Below are 14,574 nucleotides of genomic sequence, written 5' to 3'. Positions count from 1 at the left end.
GCTTGGAGCTCCCAGGTGGTGGTGAGAGCAGGTTGGGCTGGGGGGCCTGCAGAGAACAAAGCGCAGGAAGGCTGCAGCGAACTGCCTGGCCTGGAGCTGATGCTGCTGTGATGCTTAATGCGCTGCTCTGCTTCTTTCTGTCCTTCACTAAAAAACTGTTCTTTTTCAGGGCGTCCCTCAGAAGAGAGCATTTCTTCCTCCTCCCCATCAATCTGCCCTATAGGGGGACGCTGTTAGGCTGCGCCCCTGCTTGGTGGCTGGGCGCTTTGTGACGCTCGACTCAGGCACAGAGGGGTTTTCAAGCTGGCTTTAATCATCTTCACTTGCTGCCCCGTACTGTACATGCAGGTACAAGCCAATGAAAATGTGAGTACTGAGTCAGTTTGTTCCTCCTGGGGAAAACTGGCTTAGGAGTATCTTACAAAATAGCGTGCACCCTCACAGCCATCAGTCCTGCTGCATATAAACCACAAAAATACAAGAGTTTTACATTAAGAAAGACCACGCACATATAAAACATTACAGAACACAAGTAAAAAAATTGCCATTTGCTTTTTTTTGTGTGTTTTTTTTTTTGTTTTTTCCCTCTTAAATCTTATCACCTCAAGGATCCATCGAAGCCCATCCTCCCCTTGTCTTGAATGCGGAGCCGGGGCGCAGCGCAGCCCCCTGCCCCCCCTCTGTGCCGCTGTTTGCAGGTGGCGTTGTTGAACTTGGGGATCTGTCATCAAAGCAAAGTCTGTGAGCGCATGGGTGAAGGCAGGCAGGTTTTGCTCCGTGCTGTGCTGGCAGAGGAGCTCCATCAGGCGTGGGATGCACACAGCAGACGTGAGCTTCGCTCCTGGGGGAAATGGGGACAGAAAGCAAAGCCAGCAGCAATTTGTGGCTCACGAATTCTGACGGCTTCCAAATTCTTCCTCCATGCAGTTTGCTGGGGATGCAGCACGGTTTGCAGGCCGTGTTCCAGTGCTGGAGCTGCGCTGTGCTGCTGGGAGCAGAGGCTGGGGGCTCCTCCTGGCCGGGTGTCTGCAGCACACGCTGCCATTGCTCTGCTCCTCCGGGGGTTGGCAATGAAGTTCAAAAGGCATTGATTGCGTGTGAAGAGGTTGAAGGTAAAATTCTTCCTATCTTGAGGTTTGGGAGTCTGAATTCAGAGCTTTGTGGCAGGTGAGCGCTTCAGGCGCTGCTTTGTCTGTGCTCAAAGTGCTGCTGTTCTCCTGTTGCTGTGTTTCAGGACAAACCTCAGTCTGAGCTGCTGCTCCCCTTATGGCTGTTTCCCAGCCAGACGGGTCTGGTGTCGTTCCAAAGGTACAAACTGCTGAGATTAATGACAGATCCCGCAGCCCTGGCAGTGCTTTGTCCAGCCGAGCTGCTCGTCGATTGGGTTTGGAGGTGGGGTGAAGAACGGTGCGATGGGGAAGGTGAGTTCGATTTGACTGCATGGAAAGATTGAGCCCTTTTCAGAAAACAAGGCCACCAACTTCAAAGTGCGAACATACATTCAAGGGGCCCAGAAGGCAGGAGGGAACCGTGGGGTTCTGTGCTCCGCAGCCATCCCTGTGCAGGTGAAGCCTCAGCGAGTGGGGACAGTGCACTGTGCATCGTCCCCAGCTTCCTACAGCTTCCTTGCCTGCCCTTCTGAGGGCTGCATCGCCCCCAGGTTGGGTTATGGGGCAGCTTTGGGGTGCAGGAGCAGAACAGACTCTGCAGCCCCGTGTGCCATCCCTTCGTTTTGCTCCTTGGCCATCAGAGTGGCACAGAGCAGGGGAAGCACACACACGCACCAGCACCCGCCCCCAAGAATTGCTCTTCATTGCACAATTACAACAAAAAAAGAACCTGAATGTGGCAAAGTGCACAAAGGTCTGGGTCTTAAAAGAGAGGGGAAAACAGGAAAGGGAGAGAAGGGAGGGAAAAAAAAAACAAACCAAAACAAAAGAATGAGGTATCCCAATCAGCAGAGCTGCGTCCTGACCCCACTCCTGGGCAGCTGCTGCCCCGGTGGCTCCGGGTGCTGCTGTGCTCAGTCCTGGCTCAGGGTTGGCTGTAACAGTGCGGCGGTTCCTCGGACAGCAGGACAACCTCGTGCCCTTTGCTGTATGTTTTTCTCAAGTCTGCATTCGAAACCGAAATCTTCACAGCGTGAGGATCAGCACAGGGGAGCCAGGGCTGGGGAGCAGCGCTGCCGCCCCTCTGACCCACTGCTCCATGCCCTGCTGCGCTGCCCGCCTGCTGCTGCTCTCCTGCAGGCCATCACATCTGCGGGATTCCAACCTTCCTATCCAGACCCGAGGTGTAAGCAGGGCCTTTCCACCGCCTGTGTGCATCCATGTGGTAGAGGAGGACGACTTCCCACTGAAACAGCTGCGTCAAAGGCCGTCGCTGCAGCGTGGGATGCAAACCTGGCTCTTAGAGCTCTGTCTTGAGGCACGGCAGCCTGGAGGCCAGCAGGGCGAGCTGCTCGGAGCTGTACCCATCTCTGATGCGAAGCACAGTGAGACTTTGGGTGTAGCCATGAAGAACGGCACCTGGCCACTGCTGCCTGGCCACTGCTCCTTGGCCTTCAAGCTGTTTTCCAGCAGATGCACCCCCTTAGGGAACCCTCTGTTCCCCTCAGTGCAGGGAGAAGCATCTGAGTCAACTGGTAAGGAAGGGAAGGTGCTCCAGGAGCGCAGGGCCAGCACTGCTTCTGCACAGGAGCTGATGTGCTGAGCTGCTCACTGCTCGTGCTGCCCCAGGACTCCAAGGCTGGTTGGGGTAACATCCATCCTCACTGCTCAGCGAGGAGCCCTGGCTCCTGCCCCTCTGTGAGCTGTGCTGCAGTGAGATCCTCTGCGTCACACGTGGATGCTGGGAGCGCCAGGCAGGGTCCAGAGCACCGAGCCCCTTCTGTCTGATGCTCATTTCTTTTCTAGAGGAACATATTTGGGAAGGAGACGGGCCTGGATCTGCTTTCCTGGAGGAGGGGAGATGCAGTGACCTCCCAGGGTCCGATCAGCCATCCTCTGCTCCTTGCAGCGTGCAAGGAATGCCCTGTGCAATGAGCATTCCCCAGCACGCAGCTGCAGCTCAGAGTGCAGGGCCGTCGCTGTGCTGCACTGCAGGCAGTGCTGGGTGCTGGGTGCTGCGTGGGGCCGGGTGCAGGGCTGGCACAGGGCTCCCACGGTTGGAGATGAACGGGGTGGACGCGGGGATGTGAGCACAGCCTCGGCTGCAGGAATCGCTCCCACGCCCGCAGCGTTTGCAGCAAGGCAGGCGGTGCTGCTGGGAGCCGTTTGCTCTCCTCCTGCCTGCACCGCGATGCCGTTAGGAGCAATAAGAAGTGAGCCGGGGCTGCCGGGTTCCTGGTGCTGGGCTCTCAGGTGGAGCAGAACGCAGGGGCTGCACGGTGCTGTGCGCCCATGGCAGAGCGCAGTGCTGAGCAGTGCTGACAGAGCTCCTCCTCCTCCTTTTTCCCACTGGAGTCGAGTTGGTAAAGCGAATCACATCAAACTGAGGGTCTGTTCTGCGCCCTCCGCTCTGCCTGCGTGCCACGACCCGGAAGGCAGAGCCGTGGGGGCGGCGGGGATCCCCCGTTCCTCCTCTCTTGGTGTCGTGGTTTGGTTTCTCTCTCTTTTTTTTTTTTAATCTTTTTCTCTTTTTTTCCTCCCTGTTGGACACCGATCCTTCGGGACAGTCCTCGTGCTCAGTGTATTCCGCGAAGAAAGCAGAGTCGCTAGTGGTGTCTCCCCTGAGTATTGTCAGCAAATTTCATTTAGGCACCTTCAAAAACAAAACAAAACAAAACAAAAGAAGCTTCCGCCATTCTCGGTGTTGCTACAAGAACCGATCCCCGGGGGGGGGGGGCCGCCCGGGGGGGAGGGGAGCACCGGAATGCTGCTTGAAGAACAAACGACCTGAACACACGAACAGAAAACGAACAAACACCCAAACGCTCGTCGTCACCACCGAGCGCTGCGTCCTTCGCTCGGCTCCTCTCCGTCACCCCACTTCCAGCGCAGCAGGAGCTGCTGTTGAGATGTTCCCCCCCGCATGGAGGGGATGGGGGGCGCCGCGGTGCGCTGTCGCTTTGGCAATGTCACAGGCAAAACGCTACCGAAAGAAAGGAAAAAGTGCACCGGTGCCGCGGGGTCGGCGTGGGGAAACCAACGGGCTGCGCCCGCTCTGCTCCGGAGCCTCTCGGGTATTGCAGTGATTGTGTCGTTAGCACGTGGCGAGCTACATAAGAGAAGATGCTACATTCCTTGGAACGAAAAGTAGTGCTGAGTTGGATTCTTCTGCCGAGTCTCTCGTTACTCCCCGTTCCTCTCAGGGCAAGGAGCGAGATGGAAAGAAGGGAACGGCGTCTCCGTGCTCCCAGCATGGGAGGAGCGCGCCGGGAGCAGGGGATGTTGGGAAGGAGATCTTTAAAATTAAAAAAAAAAAAAAAAAGAAAAAAAGGATGGGATATTTACAGCCATCCACAGACAGTCCTGGGGGTCGGGATGGCTCTCCCTGCCCGGCTATGGGCAGGAGGGACTGGTGGAGCTCTCCAGAGAGGACTGGGAGAGGCGGCGTGCCAGCGGCCCGATGCTGGAGTCGGCCAGAGAGGAGGTGGGGAAGAGTTTGTACCAGCCCGCCACGGTGCTGGAGAGGTCGAGCTCCTCCAGGACGATCTGAGCCATGCCCATGAAGCACTTGCTGTCCATGCGCCCGTAGTCGCCCCACACGATCACCTGTGGGGCAGAGGTGGCATCAGGGGGGGATGCCCTCAGGGGACGCCGGGCCCCTGCTCCATCCCAACCCCAGGGGCTGTCGGGGGGTTCACCTGCAGGACTTTGCCCTGGGGGCTCTCCTCGAAGAGCAGCGCCTGCTGGTACGAGGGGTCGCAGGTCTTCTTCACCGCTTTGGTCTTTTTCTTGGCCAGGCAGACGCCGTTTTCCAGCAGGTAAACCTTCACGTAGGTGGCTGCAGTGGGGAGAAGCGCTGACTCAGAGCAGCTCCTGGCGGCGTCCCGGCGCAGCGCCGTCCCTCCGCAGCCCACCTACCTGGGATGCATTTGGAGCCCATCTTTGGGATGAGGCCCCGTGCCTGGATCACCTCCACCTCCAGCTGCCCGCTGCGGTCCGCCATGCCCATGTGGACATCACCTGGGCAGGGGAAGGGATGCACTGCACTCAGCATCCTCCCAGCACCCGCCTCCTGCCGGCTGTGAGCTGGGCTGGTCCCCAGCCGTTGGGAAAAGCCACCTCCAGGGTTGGCAGCCCCAGTCAGAGAGTCGTTAAGGTTGGAATAGACAGCTAAGATCACCAAGTCAAACCATCGACCCACCCTGCCATGCCCACTGAACCGTGCCCCCTGCTGCTGCACTCAGCATGCTGCCAGAAGCGCCCCTATGCACAACCTGTGGCCCTGTTGCTCACTTCCTGGTGGCCCTGGCAGAGCCAGGGGACAGGGAAAAGATATGCTGGCATCCCAGTGGGGCTTTACAGCAAGGAATGAACCTGCGCATTCTCAACACACATCTACTGCAAAAGCCAGAGATTTGGGGCTGCCCTACATTGTGGGGAGCAGGAAGGATCTCAGGGGAAGCCAGAGCTGCTGCGTCCCCCCCCCCCCCGGAGATGCTCCAGCCCTGTGCCCTGATCAGGGACGTCCCCTTCCCTCAGCTGAGCCACACACAGCCCCAGCTCCTGCCGTCCCACACAGCCCCGCTGCACGGCGCAGCGCAGACCCCCAGCACTCACCCATCGGGGGGGTGGCCAAAGTCTGCCGTCCCACCAGCTGCCCTGGGCCCAACCCGTCCAGGAAGTCACTGAACTGACTTTCGGCTCCCAGCCGTGCGGTGGGGAAGATGAACCTGTGTGGGATGGAGCAAGAGATGCCGACGGGGCCCCGGGTGCCCCCAGCCTCCACAGCGCGCGTGTGCCAGCGGTCCTTACGTGCCGTCGGAGCTGTTGCTGTTGGTGCTGCCGTCGGTGGACTCACGGCTGCCCTGCCGGGTCACCCTGGTCCTCAGCTCCACCGCGATGCCGGTCTCAGTGCTCCGGCGGATGTTGCTGCGCAGCTTTTTGGGGCCGCCCTCTGGAAGCCAAGGTGTGGGGTGTGAGGTGGTGGAGCCACCATCCCAACCCTGTATCAACACCTCCAGGTCCCACTGACCCCGCTCTGTCTATGGCTGAGCCGTCCCTGTTGCCATCCCCGGGAGCCGCTGTGCTGGCGCCCCACTGCTGCTGTGTGTCCCCAGCGGTGGCAGATGGCGCAGGGAGGTGGGCGCCCAGGGGAGGAGATGCCCCCAACCCCCACCGCTGCCCGGTGCCACCAGGCCGATCCCTGCACTGCGCTGCCTCTGCCAGAGCGGGCAGGATGCCACAATCACCACTGGCATTGCTTGTAGGAACCTGCCAGCTCGCCGGGGTCTGTTAAGGTGAGCAGGGAAGGCCGTGGCAGTGCTGCAGGAGCCCTGAGAGGGAACCACGCATTGCTCTGCTGCAGCCACAGAGGATCGGGGATGGGCTGAGGAGGTGCAGCCCCATCGCTGGGAGCACTCCTGCCTGGCCCTGGCACCCCTCAGTTCTGTGATAACGACGTCCCTTCTGGAACGTCTGGGATGTGTGGGGCTGCAGGGCTCCAGGTGGGCACCTCTCATTATGGAGAGCGTTCTGACTGATGGAACGCCAGCAAGGCCACTAAACTGAGCCATAACCAAAGCACTAAACTGAGCCTTTCTCCCTCCTTCGCCTTCTGCAAAGCTTCTTGAAGCACTTCAATATTTCCCACAGCCAGAGATCACTCGACTGGCCCTTTCCACACATCAATTTTTCGGGGTGTTTTAACCAGAGTGGTGCAGGTGCCCATTGCAAAGCAACAGGGACCCGGCCGTGCTCACCGCTCTGGTTGAGCTGCAGCGTGCTCCTGCTCCACTGCGACAGCCCCACGATGGCCACCATCTTGGCTCCCAGGCTGGAGCGCCGCTTCTTGCTGGCCGTGATGCTGACGGAGTCGGCGCTGCCCCGCGCGCTCTTCTCCACGCCGTACATCTCCCCGCTGATGCTGGAGCTGCGCACCACATTCCTGCCCGCCGATGGGCCGGCGTCCCCGTTGAACATGGTGAGGCGTCGCGGGGTGGGATCAGCTGCAGGGACAGCGGGGCAGGTTGGGGGGCACTGCGCTGCCCACAGGTGCTCAGCTGGATATTCGGGGCACCCCGAGGTGGCTGCGTGCCTTGTGGCTGCATCACCGCCAGCCCGACAGCCCAAACCCCACCACGGCTGTGGCTGTGCCCACCCCGATCCCCGCCTGCTGGCCGTGCCCCACACTCAGCACCACGCTGGGTTTCCAGCCCTCACTGCTTCCCTTCCCCATGAATATTTAAAGCGCGGCGGGATGGGAGGCATCCATCTTCCAGGCAGAGGTGAATGATGAACTGCGGGCCAAGTGAAGCCACTTTAGGATAATGGATGGAGGCAGCGCCCGGAAAAATATTTCTCTTTCAAGAGACGCAGCCACAAACGCAGAGGAGAAGTGGCAGCTGCCAGTGGGGCAGCGCAGGGCATGGAGCATCACGAAGGAGATGCAGAGGGGACACGGATCCCCACGGCGCCGATGTCGCCCAGCAGCACCCCGGCACAGCACTCAGTTTTAGCCAAGCTTTGGGGCACGGCAGCCTCTGGCCGTGAGGAAGGGAGCCCAAATGCTCACCCAACTCTGTGCACGCTGCTCCCCGCCTCAGTTTCCCCCCAGCCGTCCCTGAGCACAGTGACCCTGCAGGACCCAACGCGCCCCAAAACGGTGCACAAAGGGCTCCCAGCGCTGTGCTCCCCACTCGGCACGGAGCTTTGCTGGGAGCAGACGACATGATGACAGCGCCGTGGCAATAGCATGGTTTCACTAGGGATCCCACCCCGGAGGGAGGAGGGATTTGCTGCACTCCCGCAGCCCGGCCCGCACGCCGCACCCCTTTGCCCACCCTCTGCATCTCATCTCCTCCCCGTGGCAAAGCACTGCGATTCTGACAGCCGCAGCCCCTCCGCTCCGTGCCCCACGGCTCCGACCCACAGCCCCGATGGGCCCGGAGCGACGCCGCGGCCGTGGCGTCCCTGCACTGCTGTGCGACGGCCCCGACACGAGCTCCGCGCCGCGTTCCGCGCCCACCCTGCACGCACCCCCCCAAATAGCAAGAGCTCCCTTACCTGAGAGCAGCGCCCCGCGGCCCCCCCGCCCGGCACGCAGCCCCCGGCCCCTCTATGGGAGGAGGGTGGCAGCCCGGGCACGCTGCACGGGTTTCTGGAGAGCGGCGTTGTGCCGGCGCTGCTTCAGCATCTCCATGGTGACATGGCTGACCCAGTTCTCCTCCCAGCCCTGAGCGAGCGGGGGCACGCAGCGGTGGTCCGGGGGGGAGTGGGGGAATGTGGGGCGGTGCCAAGGAAAGGGGGCAGCGGGAGATGCGGTGGGGTGAGGTGGGATTCGAGGGGATGCGGTGGGATGTAATGAGATGAGCTGGGATCCGGGGGGCTGCAGGAGGTTACGATGGGATGCGGGTGATGTGCGGCGGGGTGCGACGTGCAGCAGGAGGTGCAAAGGGCTGGGGTGGGATGCGGGGGGACGGGGTGGGACGTGGTGGGACACGATACAGAAAGATGCAATGGGATACGGGATGGATGGGATGACGTGGGATGCGATGGAATGCAGTGGGCACCCCGGACCCACTGGGGAAACTGAGCTGGGAAAAGGGGGATGAGGAAGCTCAGAGGGTCACAGGCATTTGAAGGACCAGGGTGACAACGGAGCCCCAGCATCCCGGTGACCCTGCATGGTGCTACCCGGGGCTGTGAGAGAGCCCGACCCCAAACATCCCACCACCACAACAGCGATAATTGTAACAACAACAACAGGAAAATTGGGATGATGCTTTGCCAAGGGCTCCGGGGGGAGGGAGGAGCTGAGTGGTGCCCCACACAAGTGGGGAGCAGCCCCTGATGATGGGCGGGGAGAGCAGGACGGGGGGAGAGGAGGTGATAAATGAGTGCCCCATGGCAGCCCTTCCCCTGGACGGAGGGCACAGAGGGTGGCCCTGGTTGTCCCCATGCAGGGGGGCTCCCCGCGCTCTGGGGCTGCAGGGGGGGGGGAGCCACAACAGCAGGTGGGGGCACTCAGCCCATGCTTTTAGGGAAAAGCCCACCTGCTGGGGGTGCTGCTGCGAGGTCACAGCTCACCAGCATGCTCTCCTTCTTGCACTGAGAGAAAGCAAGGCTCGATTTCCCCTAAAAGTACTTAATTGTAATTAAATGCTTCGGGTTTGATAGGTGATTGCTCAGCTCAGCTCAGCTGCCCAGCAAGGGGCGTCACTCGGTGCACCTGAGCCGGAAACCAGCGCAATGCAGCCCAGGTGAGGACAGCAGGGACCTGGAGGTGGCGGTCCCATATGGGAGCATCCTTTAGTCCTGCCGTGCACACATCACGCTTTGGCTGCGGGGTTTTCTTCCCCAGCCCCGACGCACAGCTCACCCGCAGCCCCCCGGTGCCACGGTGCTCCCAGCAGGGGCCGGCAGCGGCTCTGGGATGGGGAGCTGTGAGCAGCACCTCCCCACAGCCGGTCTGTCGATGGGTGGCAGCACCCACCTCTGCCCCCCACGCTCGCCCCCCCCCCCCCCCCCCCCCCCAGCCGCCGTCCCTCTCCCCCTGTCCCTGTTTGACGTCTGCCACGCGGTTAAGTCAGATCTGCGCTGAATCCCATCGTTTCCACGGCAACGTGGAGGAATCAGAGGACCCAAAGCCGCCCGGCGGGGCTGCGGTGGGGGGCAGCGACGCTCTACGGACCGCATCGGGCAGCCCCACCGCTCCGTGCTCGGTCTCGAGCCCCTCTTGGGGCCGTGATCCCCACATGGCCGTTGCTTATGGGGCTGCCCCGCTTACGGAGCTCCCCCCACAGAGATTCTCCCCGCGGGGTCGGCAGTGGGGCCGGTACCGATGCGCACGGAAGGGCCGCTTGCTGACGGCGTTTCCCATCCCCTCCGCTTTCCGCCTTCGCGCCGCCCGGCCCGGAGCTCCGCAATGCAGCTCACAGCGCTCAGCGCTGCGCGAATCCCATCAATATTTCATGGAGCCGCTTCCTCCAGGGGAAGGGCTGCGCTCGCTCTGCTTCTGCCGCTCCCAGCAGCGCTCCTGCCCTGGCGGAGATCATCCCATTTCCTTCCCCTGGCAGCCAGCCCCCAGCAGCCCCCCCTTCCCCTTCCTTTTCCAAATGAGCCGCCAGCGCTGCGCCTTTCGAGGCTGCACCCTATGCGAGCTGCGAAGACCCCTCAGGTGGGAATCAAAGCCCCCGCTGATTTCTGCCCTGCGATGCTCGAGTGCAACGTGCTGGGATGACAGGGGCAGCTCCGGGACGGGCACTTGGACCCCCCCCAGCTCCGTGTGCAGCCCTGAGCGCTGAGCACAGCCCCACATGGCAGCACGGGGTCCCTCCTGGCTGCGCCCGCGCTGCCCACAGCCCAGCAGGTCAGGTGCAGCGTTTGCAGAAAAGTTGTTGGTGTTTTTTTCTTTAGATGCTAAGGCTGCACAATTACAGCACCGCTTCTGAAGGGATCAGCAGAAAAACTTGCTTTGGGAAGACTTCTGTGAGCCGGAGCGATGCCAGGAGAGCGCGGGAGCACAGAGCTGCCCACAGCAGCACCCAGCACTGCCTCAGCCCCCACCCACCCCGACGTGGGAGCCTCGTTGGGGACACTGCCATGCACCCATGTCCCCTCCTCGCTCCATCACCCCACAGCCAACACGTGTGCAAACAGCAAGCGGTGCCCCCAGCTCCAGGGGTCCCCCTGCAAAAGGTGAGGGGCTCTGGGGCACCCCCTGCCCCCACACAGCCCCATGGCACAGCGACCCGTGTGGGACCCCCAAGTGGGGAAGGCAGCCGTGCAGCACATCAGCCACGCTGTCAATCCTGCTCTAAATCACTACAATGGTGCCAACGTGAGCCTGTTTCCCTGCTATTAGAGATGCTGTGACACAACATCTTGGAGAGCATTGAAATGGATGCAAGGAGATGGTGGCGTGCGGCTCAGCTCCTAACAAGCAGGAGGGTTTGGTGCTTTCATAAGCTGAAATTGCGCTGTGCATCACCAAGATGCTCCCACACGGCTGTGGCACAGCAGGACTGAGCTCAGCTCAAGTGGGATCAGAAGCGACAGCACAGGGATGGAGCAGGGGGGTGGTTGTCCCTGATTTGGGACGCATGAGGAAGGATGGAGGCATTGCACAATGCAGGCGGTGCTTCGGGGATGGGCCTGAAACGGGGCCGGAGAGAGAGCTGTGAGTCAGGGCGTGAGCTGGGGCAGCAAATGGATGGCAGAGAGGGCACAGAGCATGGGGAGATGGGGGAGTGCAGCAGAAGAGCTGGTTTGAGAGAGGCTCTGGTGCAGGAGGAAACGGGCACAGTGCTGGGGATGGAGGGGAGAAGCTCGGGGCAGCAGCCCAGCCTGAGGCTGTGTGCTCTGCACTCCAAACCTCAGCCGTGTCCTCAGCACGTGGGGAGCCGCAGGACCCCACGGTCACCACAATGCAGGAAGGAAACACCCAGCACAGCCCCGGGGCTGCGGCCTGCATCCTGCCGTGCCCTTTGGCTCGGGGCTGAGGGCCCTGCTCGCAATTTGTGCTTCCCTGCAGCCGTCACCAAACCCCATGCGCCGCAGCACCGTGGGGACGGACGTTGGCCCACCCCATAGCGCCGGGTCCTGGGGAACGCTGTGTGTGTGTGGGGTGAGGAACAATGTGGGCGCCCACCCCACAACCCCACACCACCACCCCTGGGGACTGCACTGAGATGTGAGAGCAGCCACTGCTCCTGAGCAGCACCGCCCGGCTCCGGTCCGTGCTGCAGGGCCGGAGTGACGCCCATGGCTTCCTCCTAACACAGAGCCCCAGTGGGGCCCCTGCCCACCCTGCAGCACCGTTTCACTCCTCCTTAGCAAACCTGTGAGGGGTTTCCCTGCAGGACCACCCTCAGCACCTGGCTGTGTGCGCACAGAGGGCACAGCAGGACTGACAGACACGGCACAGCAGGACCGATGGACACAACACAGTGCAACTGATGGGCATGGCACAGCAGGACCGACGGACGGAGCAGAGCAGGACCGATGGACACAACACCAGCGAGAGGTGAGGTGAGCGCCGGCATTCTGCGGGTTGGGGGCTGCGATGTGAACCCCCTCCCCCTCTCCAGGCAGGGGCCCCCCCCCCCCCCCCTCGGCCGCTCGCTGCCCCCGTGTCCCCCCGCGGCGGGGCCAGGCTGGCACGGGACGGGGTTGACGTCAACGGGCTTTCAGCGGGGATGACGGATGGCAGAGGGACAGCGCTCCCGGTCCCGAGCCGCTCTGGGAAGCGCTGCCCCGCCGGTTCAGAGCTCCGGTGCTCGATTCCAGCAGCGCCCGACCCGGAGCCCCCGATCCGGGCAGCCCCCGCGCTTCGGGGCTCCCTCCCTTCCCCGAGCATCCCCCAGTCGCGCCGCCCCCCCCCCGGCCCCGCTGCCGCCCGCGACGCTCGGGGCAGGTGCGGTCCCGCCGGGTCCCGGAGCGCCGCGCCCCGCGGGCACTCACCCACCGCTGCCGCCGCCGCCGCCGCCGCCCGTGCCCGCTCCTCCCCTCGGCCCCGGCGGGTGCTGGGAGCGGCGGGCGGGGGAGCCCCGACGGAGCGGGCGGCGGCGGAGAGGGGCTGGAGGAGCCGCGGGGAGCGGAGCCGCTGGGGGCAGCCCGAGGGCGGCCGGGGGAGCCCGCCGTGCCCGCGCCGGTGTGGGGCTCGTGCTCATCGGCCGGACCGAGCCTGTGCCCACCGCTCAGAGCCCAAGAGCTGCCACGCTGACCCTCCTTCCACCATCCGGACCTTAAGAGCTCCCAGCTGAACCTCACCCGCACCCCAAAAGCCACCAGCCCGACCCCATACCCAACAATCGGAGTCCCCAAGAGGTGCCAGCAGGACGCTGTACCTGGCAAACAGACCCTGAGAGCCGCCAGGAGACCCTGTGTCTGTTGGTTGGACCCCTGAGTCCCGCTGGCCCTTCTTCCACCATCCAAACCCCAGGAACCAGCACCGAGACCGAGAGCCCCCAGCTGCACCTCGCTCCCCATCACCCAGAGCCCCCCAGCAGGCTCCACACCCACCAAGCAGCCCCAGAGCCTCCGGCCATGCCTGCAGCCGTCAGCCTACGGGTGGCTGTGGCGGATGCTGTGGGGGCAGAGGGAACACACAACCCTCTGGGATGCGGTGACCCCAAATCATCAGCTGCCATCCCTTGAGCAGGGACCAATTTGGGGGCTTTGCCTGGTGCCTGAGCGCAGCCCTGCCAGGGAACAGGGTGCATTTTGTGCCTCAGTTCCTTCTGAAGGAGGGAGAAGGTCGGAGCAGAGGGGCTGCGATGTCCCACGCTGCCCTTGGACTCACCTTGGCTCCCCAAAGACAAACACTAACGTCCCCCGGAGCCGCTTCTCTTTTCGCTCATGGTGAATTCCTGCAGTGCTCTCCCTGCGTTCCCTCCGCGGGCTGCGCACCCTTTGACATGGCAGCCACGTGCCACGAGGAAACCCTCCTTCACCAACTTTAACTCTGTCTCTCCCTCAAATAACAGCAGGCTCAGATTGCCCTGTGCTCCCCGCTGCACGGCGTGGGGGTCCCGGTGGCGGGCAAAGCCTCAACGGGGTCCAGGCAGTGAGCTGGGGATTGCAGGTAGCAAAGTGCAATTTGGGGGGGCAGAGAGGGTGGGGAGAAAATCCCCTCAGGGTGCTGCAAGGGAAGGGGACGGCAGGGACACAGCAGGGACACGGCAGGGACACAGCAGGGACACGGCAGGGACACGGCAGGTCCCAGCGCCGGGCACAGGAAGGCTGGGGAAGGAGCAGGAATAGCTGAAAGAACTAAATATGGAAACTTGGATAAAACAGAGCTGAAGTAGGGAGCCGGTTTCCTAACAGAATTCAAAGCATATAAACAAAGTCGGGGAGGGAGAGAGGTTGTCTGGAGGGGGCCTTTATGAGTAATATTTAGAAAAACCGGCTGGAAATGTCTCTTGGGGAAAGGCAATTTCATCAAAGCGGGTCTGCAGCTTTGTGGTGTCAGCGTAGTTCTGGGAACACGTTGTTTGTGGGGAAGAGGTGCTCAAAACGCACGCCTCGATGGTGGAAAGCAGCTCCTTAATTCACTAAGGAGCTCAGCTTTGCCGGCTTCCCACCACCTTCTCCTTTGCTTTTTGGTGCTGTGTCGGAGGAAGGAGTTGTTTAATGTGATTACTGCCGTCAGGGCGACTTAAGAAGATTAATGGGGCTCAGCTTTATGGTGTTGCAGGGGCTGTGGGCAGCAGGCTCAGGTCCTGCACCCGCAGGGAGCTCAGCTGCTCGCTGCAGCGGCTTCCTGCACCCAATGGAGGCAGCCTGCCGGACCTCAGAGCCCCACATCTGACCCAAAATGGCTTCTTTCTTCCCTCCCAGCTCTACGAGGCGACGCCTCTGCGTCCAGGCGGATCTCAATTATTCACATCCAGATTTTTCTCTTCTACGCGTTTCTTTGCTTGGGGATGCTTGCCCCAAAGCAACAGCTGGTTTGGGATTAGTG

At 62.0% G+C, this 14,574-nt stretch overlaps 1 protein-coding gene across 2 annotated transcripts; it reads right to left on the bottom strand.

Annotated features, from left to right (window-relative positions):
- Nucleotides 1–69: 69 nt before the first annotated feature.
- On the bottom strand, nucleotides 70–13,643 carry RIMS3 (regulating synaptic membrane exocytosis 3). 2 transcript variants are annotated; one of them, XM_042885069.1, is made up of 8 exons: nucleotides 13,411–13,643; nucleotides 6,869–7,114; nucleotides 5,922–6,063; nucleotides 5,727–5,839; nucleotides 5,028–5,129; nucleotides 4,808–4,947; nucleotides 4,455–4,715; nucleotides 70–3,762 (listed from the first exon to the last, which is right to left on the bottom strand). In XM_042885069.1, exons 2-7 carry the CDS (start codon nucleotides 7,086–7,088, stop codon nucleotides 4,503–4,505), a joined length of 930 nt encoding a protein of 309 aa, XP_042741003.1. In that variant the 5' UTR covers nucleotides 7,089–7,114; nucleotides 13,411–13,643; the 3' UTR covers nucleotides 70–3,762; nucleotides 4,455–4,502. The 2 variants fall into 2 exon arrangements, with proteins under 2 accessions (XP_042741003.1, XP_042741002.1); XM_042885068.1 differs by lacking the exon at nucleotides 70–3,762 and having other exon boundaries at nucleotides 3,875–4,715.
- Nucleotides 13,644–14,574: the final 931 nt, after the last annotated feature.

Source organism: Lagopus leucura, unplaced genomic scaffold, assembly GCF_019238085.1.
Source record: "Lagopus leucura isolate 7727_CA_CO unplaced genomic scaffold, USGS_WTPT01 Super-Scaffold_100048, whole genome shotgun sequence".
Lineage (NCBI taxonomy): Eukaryota > Metazoa > Chordata > Aves > Galliformes > Phasianidae > Lagopus > Lagopus leucura.
This window is presented reverse-complemented; position numbering and strand designations above follow the sequence as displayed.

Bases quoted from the DNA above. Each gene is read 5' to 3' on its own strand.
- RIMS3 (XM_042885069.1), bottom strand. From the start codon at position 7,088: ATGTTCAACGGGGACGCCGGCCCATCGGCGGGCAGGAATGTGGTGCGC. The intron at 6,064-6,868 runs GTGAGCACGGCC...CTTGGCTTCCAG, and splicing joins GCTGCAGCTCAACCAGAGCG to AGGGCGGCCCCAAAAAGCTG. The intron at 5,840-5,921 runs GTAAGGACCGCT...CATCCCACACAG, and splicing joins AGCAACAGCTCCGACGGCAC to GTTCATCTTCCCCACCGCAC.